This window comes from Galeopterus variegatus, unplaced genomic scaffold (assembly GCF_000696425.1).
Source record: "Galeopterus variegatus unplaced genomic scaffold, G_variegatus-3.0.2 Scaffold2618, whole genome shotgun sequence".
Lineage (NCBI taxonomy): Eukaryota > Metazoa > Chordata > Mammalia > Dermoptera > Cynocephalidae > Galeopterus > Galeopterus variegatus.
Genome location: NW_007728729.1, coordinates 153,876 through 162,688, shown reverse-complemented (window position 1 = coordinate 162,688; position 8,813 = coordinate 153,876). Strand labels below are relative to the sequence as shown.

The window sequence follows — 8,813 nt, the reverse complement described above, 5'->3', positions numbered from 1 at the left end:
GCGGAAGTGCGCCTGCGCGGAGTTCAGGGACGGGCCGGCGGCCATCTTGAGTGTGGCTGGAAGGCGAGGCGTAACTGGAGCGTGGCGGTGTCCGCTTTCCAGGTGAGGGTTCCCTGCCGCCGCAAAGGAGGTTCCCGAGTGGCCTATGTCTCGCGGCTGGCAGGACACTTATAGCTCACGTGCCGTCTTCGTTGGAAAACTGACGCTTTTGATAAAGGCCATCGGGGAAGGGGACGAATTCGTTTCCCTAGGTCGCATGTGGAGTGCGGGCACGGAGGTCGCGTTCCCCACAGGGCGCCGCACAAGGCGTGTCGCGCAGGGGACGCCTAATGTGTGCCCATTTGATGAACCAAGGGATCGTGTAGGCGTTTCGCCTCCCGCCCTACGTTACACAAAAGCTTAGTGAGCGGGCGCTCCAGCGCTCCCGGCCATCCCAGTTCCTCTAACCCGAGCTGCAGGGGAGATGCGGGGGACGCCACCGGAGCAAGGTCCCTGCGGGGCTGGATGTTCTGGATTCCCCTGCAGGATCCAGCTCCTAAAAAACCCAGCGTCACTCCTTCCTCTGCCCCCAGTTCTGGGGAAAGTAAATGGCAGTCCGGCTTTGTTCTGTCCCTCTGCGGACCGGGCTTCCAGGCGTCAGAAAGATAAACAATGAGGCATGTGCTGGTGGGTGAGAAGGTTTAGGGGCACCGAGCCATAGGGTTCCCAGAGTGCCTCTCTCCCTACATCCCGGGACCCAGGGACCCAAAGAGGAGGAGAAAGTGGGGCACAGGGCCTGGAGAGGGTTTGGGCAGCTCTCCCACCGGGGCGGGCGGACAGTCTCAGGCCTGCCGGGTCGCCGTGGTGATGAAGGAAATATCCAGGAGGCGCAGCCCTGTCGTACGCAGGGGAGATAAAGGCAGAGTTACTGGGTCGAGATACCCAGAATGATTTCGCTGAGGTGATGCTTGCGCAGTCCTGAGAACTGAGGGAAGGAAAGTTTAAACTGTTAGGTGCCACGGAGCAGAACCAGAACGACAGAGGGCTAGTGGGCTGCAGTGGAAAGGGCTTTGGGCTCAGATGGACCGTCTCTGAGGGCCTGGTCTAGCCCTTAACCTCTCTAGTCTCTGAACAGCATCTAGCCAATAGCAGGTGCTCAAGAAAGTATTGATAAGGGCCGGCCCGTGGCTCATGACAACACCAAGGCCACGGGTTCGGATCCCATATAGGGATGGCCGGCTAGTTCACTTGGGAGAGCGGGGTGCTGACAACACCAAGTCAAGAGTTAAGATCCCCTTACCGGTCATCTTTAAATATAAAAAGAATATTGGTAAGATTTTGCTCTGTAGGTCTTAGGAAGAGAGTCCTTTATGCTTGTGAACAAATATTTTTAACATTGTACAATACCATCGTGGCCTTTTTGTAAATAAACTATATATGTGTACTTTTCTGCATTTTTTCAAATTTTCTTCAATATCTAAATGTACTTTGGTCACTAACTGCCATGCATAGAGAGCCTTGTTTGCCCATCTCTGTTACAAACACCATCTTTGCGTTATCTTGTCTAACCTTCATAATTAACCTAAGAGTAGGGCACAGCTGCTGTCTCCCTTGTGCAGAGGAGGAAGCTCAGACTCAGAGAGGCACTAAGTCAACACAGCTGGCCGGGGTAGTAAAGCTGAGACTGTCTGCTCTGCCTCCCCATGCCGGGTAGCTCCAGGGGTTTTGTTTGTCATCACGCAAAGCTGCCAATCTAATTTTCAAGAAAATTCATTGTGAAAAGCAGGTTATATTGGTGAGAACTATATTTACTAAGAGTAAGCAGAATGAAAAAATGAGTTTACATTATTCTCAACCTGGTATCAGACATGTGTGGACAAGTAGGTATTGATTTAGTTAAAGCTGTAATTCCCAAACTGTACTCAGCATAAGCTATTTTAGCAAAAGAAGTGAGTGGTGTTTCAGTTGCAGCCTCAAATGCCTTGATTCTCACATCCACAAATTTGTGCAGGACACAAAGTGCCAATCACAGCTGTATTAGTCTGTTTTATGTCACTGATGACAGAATGCCTGAAACTGAGCACTTTATAACAAAATGAAATTTATTTGTCACAGTTTTGGAGGCTGGGAAGTCCAAGGTCCAGGGGGCACATCTGATGAGGGCCTTCTTGGTGGGGACTCCCTACAGAGTCCCATGGTGAGGAAGACTATTACATGGCGAGAATCCAAGAGCATTTTCTTGTCCTCTCCTTATAAAGCCACCACTCCACACTCATGATAACCCATTAATCCATTTACTCATTAGCGGATTAATCCATTTATGAGGGCAGGGCCTTCATGATCCGATCACTTCCTAAAGACCCCATCTTTCAACACTGCCACAGTGGTAACCAATCTTTCACATGAATGAGCTTCGGAGGGGACAAACATTCAACCCATATCAATAGCCAAGGCCTGCTACTGCCCACTCACAGCGATTCTCTTTCCAGAGGGAAGGAGGAAGGACGTCCCTATCTCAAGTGTGTTCTTTAGTTTGGTTACTTCCTGATCCCAGACTTCATTCTCTTTCTGAGGAATCAGGTGTATAATTCTCCAAATTATCATTTCTTGGCCCTGTAATAATACTGAAGATGTGTCCAGGGTGCCCCATAGCAGCCAGCCTCAAACAAACAAACAAACAAACAAACAAACAAAAACAGGTTGAACTAGTCTACACGTCCAGTAACAATGTATAAATGAACCTATTCCCCTACACATTGACCCACACTAAGTATTATCAAACTTTGACATTTTTGCCAATCTGATAGGTGAAAAATGGCATCTCATGTTTATTTTGAACTAAATGAAAATGAAATGCAACTTATCAAAACCTGTGGGATGCAGCACACTATTGAAAGAGAAGAACAAAGCTGGAGGACTGGCGCTACTCAGCTTGAAGCTATAGTAACCAAGACAGTGCGGTACTGGTGAAAGAACAGACAGATCATTGGCACAGAACAGAGAGCCCAGAAACAGTCACACACAATTACAGTCAACCGATGCTTGGCAAAGGAGCAAAGGCAGCACAATGAAGAAAAGAGAGTCACACAGCCACGCTAAAACCTGACTCTAGACACAGACCTCATGCCCGTCACAACATTAACTCACAATGGATCCCAGACCTAAACGTAAAATGAACTATAAAACTAGAACATAACATAGGAGAAAATCTAGATGACCTAGGGTTTGGCGATGACTTTATTTATTTATTTATTTGTTTATTTTTTCCTTTTTATCTTTTTTCGTGACCGGCTACGGATCGCAACCCTCAGTGTTGCGCCCGCACCTCGCTCAGCCAGTGAGCAGCCGGTCTATATGTGGGATCCGAACCCTCGGCGGGAGCGCCGCCGCACTCCCAAGTGGCGCACTGTAGCAGTGCGCCACCGGGCTGGCCCTGGCGATGACTTTTTAGAAACACCAAAAGCATGATCAGTGAAAGAAAAACTTGAGAAGTTGGACTTCATTAAAATTAAAAACTTCTGCAAAAGACACTGTTAAAAGAATAAAAATTAAAAAGACAAGCCACAGACTGGGAGAAAATATTTGCAAAACACGTACCGGATCAAGGGCTTTGGTTTAGGGGTACCCAGAATTTATTTTAACCAAGTATGGTAAGACACACAGACACAGAAAGGATGGTCATGAAAATAATTTTATTCTAGTCACAGTTCCCTAGAAACAGGAGGCACAGCATGCCCTGCAGGGCCACACTGACTGGCACTTGGGTTGACCAGGAGGCAGAGGGGACAAGAGGAAAGGGGGCCACGAGCCCTTAGAGTGGTTTCCATGGGAAGGAACAGGCGAGGCAGGATAAACACGTTTAGGATCAGCTGATCTGAATAATTTCAATGGGTTCTAGGGTGCAGGGGCTGTCCCTAGTCATTTGGTACCTGTCCCTGGAGTGATTAGGACTGGTGGATAGTGGCCCAGAGTGTAAGAGCCCCATAAAGCCTGAGGGTGTGGGCTCTGGATTGGTTGGTTTGCATATGAAAGGCACTTTTGAAAGTGAGTTGTTTGCTATCTCTAGGAATTAGCTAACTTTAGGAGGGGCAGTCCCACCAGGGTCTGGAAGGCCCCCAAGATGTCAAAGCATCAGAATACAGAAAAGGCATGGTTAATACAGACTTACATCCAAATTATACAAAGACCTTTAAAAACCCAACAATAGAAAAATAAACACCCAACTAAACAATGGACAAAAGAACTGAACAGGCACCTCGTGAAAGAAGATACACAGGTGGTAAATAAGCATATTGAAAACTGCTCAATATCATATGTCACCGGGAAACTGTAAATTAAAACAATGAGATACCATTACGTACCTATTACAATGGCTAAAATTCAAAACACTGACCACACCAAATGCTGGTGAGGATGTAGAACAACAGCAGCTCTCATTCATTACTGGTGGGAATGCAAAATGGTACAGCCACTTGGGAAGACAGCTTGGCAGCTTCTTACAAAGCTCCTAATATAGTTCCTGTATTCTCACTGTAGGAATCGAGCTGCTTGGTGTTTACCCAAATGTGTTGAAAACTTACGTCCACACAATAACCTATGCAAGAACGTCTATAGCAGCTTTATTCATGATTGCCAAAAATGGAAGTAACTGATGACCTTTAACAGATGAATGGATAAACAAACTGTGGTATAGCCATACAATGGAATACTACTCAGCAATAAAAAAAAAAAAAAAGAAAGAGCTATTAAGCCACAAAAAGACATGGAGAAATCTTAAATGCCTATTAATAAGTGAAAAAAGCAAGTCTGAAAAGGCCACACATTATATGATTCCAACTACATGACATTATGGAAAAGGAAAAAGTATAGCAACATTAAAAACATGAGTGGTAGGGCCGGCCCGTGGCTCACTTGGGAGAGCGTGGTGCTGACAACACCAAGTCAAGGGTTAAGATCCCCTTACCGGTCATCTTTAAAAAAAAAAAAAGTAAATAAATAAAATAAAAAGATGAGTGGTTGCCAGGGGCTTTCAGGGTGGGGGGAAGAGGGCAGAGGGAGGAAGACACGGATGAACAGGTGGAGGACAAGGGATTTTTAGGTTGATGAAAATATTCTGCTGATACTAGAAATGTGGACACATGATATTATGCATTTGGCAAAACACACAGGACTGGGCAATACAAAGCATGATCCCTATTTTAAACTCTGGACGTTAGTTAATAATAACGTATCAAGATTGGTTCATCAGTTGCAACAAATGCATCCCACTAACTCAAGATGTTAATAACAGAGGAAATCGAGGTGGGGGAGACACAGGAGGGAACTCTATAGTTTCTATGCAATTTTTCTGTAAACCAAAAACTGCTCTAAAAAAGTCTATTAATAAATTTTTAAAAGGACATCCCATGTTTAATTTGTATTCCTTCTATTAAATTTGAGTATCTTTCTTTTTTTTTTTTTGTCTTTTTCCGCGTCCAGCAACGGATCGCAACCCTCAGTGTCGCCCCCCGTACCGGACCGGGACCGGCAACGGGATCGCAACCCTCGGTGTTGCCCCCGCGCCTCGCTCAGCCAGTGAGCGGGAACCGGTCTGTATGTGGGATCCGAACCCTCGGGCAGGAGCGCCGCAGCGCTTCCCAAGCGGCGCACTTATCCAGTGCGCCACCGGGCCGGCCCGAGTATCTTTCTTGTTTATTGGCCATATTTATCTATTTGTCTGTGAACTGCCTATTTAATGTCCCTTGCCCATTTTATATAAATATGATGTTCATATTTTCTTATTAATTTTTCAGAATTTTTTGTATATTAAACAATATCATTTCTGTGAAAACCTTTTTCTTACTTTTTCCTTTTTTATTATTATGTGGTTTAATTCTCTTTGCTGTTGCTATTTTGCTCTACTAGAATTTTAACTTTTTAATTTATTCATATTTATCAGGCTTTTTGTTTTGTAGCTTTTTGGTTTGGAGTCTTTCTTGGAAAAGCTTACCCAGTTTTAACTCTTATTTTTTAAATCACTGGTGTTTTTTTCTAGTTTTTTTTTTTTCTTTTTAACATTTACATCATTGAGCCATCTGGATTTTTCCCAGATGGACAGCTAATTGTCCCAATACTATTTCTTCAAGAATTCATTATTCAACCACTGATTTGAAATGCTACCTATATTATAAATTAAGTTCCCATAGATATTTGGACCTATTTCCTGGGTGTATTCTGTTCCATTGAACTGCTTTTGTCTATTTCAGCACCAGTATCAAACCAGTTAATATAACAGAATTATACATTTAATATTTGGTAGGGATATTTCTTGGCTTTTTGCCCCCCCCAAAACACCTTCCTGCATATTCTCCTTTTGTTTATTTCTTTGCAGGGAAACTTTACATGCATTTTCACAGCTGCAAATTGAATGTCCCCCTAACAAACTGGTTTGAATTAAGGGTCCTCAAAGAGGGTGGGGCGTCACCCTGGGAACCATGCCTGCTTGAGGGATGGAGGCAAAGTGTGACCCTGAAGAGGCAGGACCAGAATCCACCCGGTGGTACCTGTGAGGTGGCCAGCAGAGAGAGGCCAGGAAGAAGATCCTGGACCTCACAGGTGAGAGCTGGGGTGGGGAAGCCGCCAGGCTGGCAGGAGCCCCTGCGCTGCGGGCAGATCAAAGGCAGGCCCAGGGCAACTCTCTTCACAGCTGAGTGACACAAACAAGAGGAAAGCCAGGCAGCGGGGGCTGATGGGATCACCACAGGTGACCACAGCAGGCTTCTAACGGGCTGCCTCCCCAGCACCTGGCCTTGGCCCAACACAGAAGGTGTTTAAGGTGCCCAATAAAGCTATGATGAAGAAATAAACAAGTACATGAAGGCTAAACCCAGGAGGGAAAGGGAGGAGCAGGGGCATCTAGGAGAACCAAAGGGATATTGTGTCCCAGAGTGGGGAGGTCACAGTGCACCTCATGAGCAATCACGAACCTCTCTGACCTGAAGATCCCCACAACATACTCATGAGCAGCAGAAACGCCCACCCCCACGGGATGGGGCTGAGGGACGCCTGTATCTCTTCCTGCCCCTCTTTTGGCCAGACATGGCTGTGGAACAGGTGAGAGTCTAGCTTGGAGGGAGGAACTGTGGACACATGTCCCCATGGGAGTGTTACACGTGCTGGCTGATTTCTGACAACACCACAGCTGGTGTTATGGGTGGCCCAGAGTGGAGGAGAAAGACCCCAAGTGTGAGGTCAGACAGGCCTAGTCTGATCTCAGCCCTGTCACCAACTAGCTGTGTGACTTCAGCCAAGGGAGGGCTTCCCTGAATAATGCACCACATGCGCTGACAGGCCCCCTTAGGTTAGGGGTGAATCAGGTAACATAGCATATATGAAGGGCTTGGCACATAGTAGGTGCTCAAGAAATGTTAACCAGTGCCCACCCCAGCTCTTCACTGGCCTTTCCAGCTATGGCTGGAGTATAAAGAGAATGACACGGGCTTCTGCAGCTACGTTTCACTGCTTAGAAAAGTGTTTTGAGTTCCAAACAGTCAATTTATGCAGAATCTTTGGGGCCCTCCACCTTTTCTTGTCTGTCCCCAAAATGGTCCTGAGCCACTGACAGCATGTTGCCCCTGGTCCACCCAGTAAGGCCATTCTTGAAGATCGAGAAAACTAAATCACCAGGCAGTGAGTGCCAGATGCTGAATGGGCACCTTCTGGCACCTTTTAGACACTTCTCTGTACCTTGGTTTCTCCTTTGTAAGGAAAATACTACAACTCCACCCCCGCCCCCCACAGGCATAGGTTGCTGTGAGGACAGATGACCATGATAAAGGCTCATACACACACCTGACTTACTTCCTGGACTATAAAAATGCAAGAAATGTCACTCACATGTCCCCTCAGCTGGCACCTTGTGGCCCCTGCTCTTTAGACAACCCACCCAGCACTTGGCACTCACTGCCTGCTGATTTAGTTTCCTCGATCTTTAAGAATGGCTTCCCTGGGTGGACCGGGGCCGGGTGGCTCAACACGCTGTCTGTCCACGGCTCAGGACTGTTTTGGGGCAGACAAGAGGAGGCAGAGGGTCCCAAAGTTCTGTATAAATGGACTGTTTGGAACTCTGAACACCGGAAAGCAGGTGCTCTGTTTTGTCCCCCATGATGTTGCAGAATGACTGGCACAGAAACATCGGAGTGACTCTCTTGGGACCAGCTGGAACATTCCCTGGCCACAGCCACTGTCCTACCTGACAAGATAGTGTATCTGTAGGTTCCAACAGCCAGGGTTTCTGGGGATATCCTGAAGACCTCAGTCTGGCCAAGGGCCGTTTAGATCCTAAGGCGGGTGAGAAACCAAGTCAAGTCGGGCAGAGAAAACCAAGCGGGTCGAGGAGGCACCGGCTCTTACCCTGCTACTGGCCATCCACATGCCACGGCCCCTTCGCTGTCCCTGGGCCTGGTGAACCTTTGCTGCTAGGACACCAGAGGGCTCTGGCCACTGGACATCCACTCTGACACTGGTCGCCAGGCACGAGTTCTGGGTCTGGACGGTGACCAACACCTGAGGGGAATTTTCCACTAGCTTTTCAAACCCGAGCTCTCCTCAGCCCGGCTTGCTGAGGACAGGGCCAAGGACGGCAGGAACCAGCAGAACTGCAGGCGTCCCAGCACGTCCCCTGCTGGCTCTAGGGACAAAGGGACAAGCGCGTGAGGCCTTCAGCAACGTCTCCCCGGGCCCGGCCTCAAGGCCCCTTTCCAGAGCCCGGGGTGGGGCTGTGGGACCGCGGCTGTGGCCTGGGGGCGCCTCCCTCCCTCCAACCCAGTGGCCGTACAGCAGTAACTCTTATTTTT

The 8,813-nt window shown here is 47.6% G+C and overlaps 1 protein-coding gene across 1 annotated transcript in view; it reads right to left on the bottom strand.

The window, feature by feature from the left end:
• EXOC7 (exocyst complex component 7) overlaps nucleotides 1-8,813 on the bottom strand; it is a 45,177-nt gene that overhangs the window by 20,254 nt on the left and 16,110 nt on the right. Inside the window, exons 3-4 of the mRNA XM_008582463.1 lie at nucleotides 8,555-8,647; nucleotides 6,522-6,664 (exon numbers count right to left, since the gene is read on the bottom strand). Coding sequence (XP_008580685.1) covers nucleotides 6,522-6,664; nucleotides 8,555-8,647 — 236 coding nt within the window. The remainder of the gene's footprint in view (nucleotides 1-6,521; nucleotides 6,665-8,554; nucleotides 8,648-8,813) is intronic.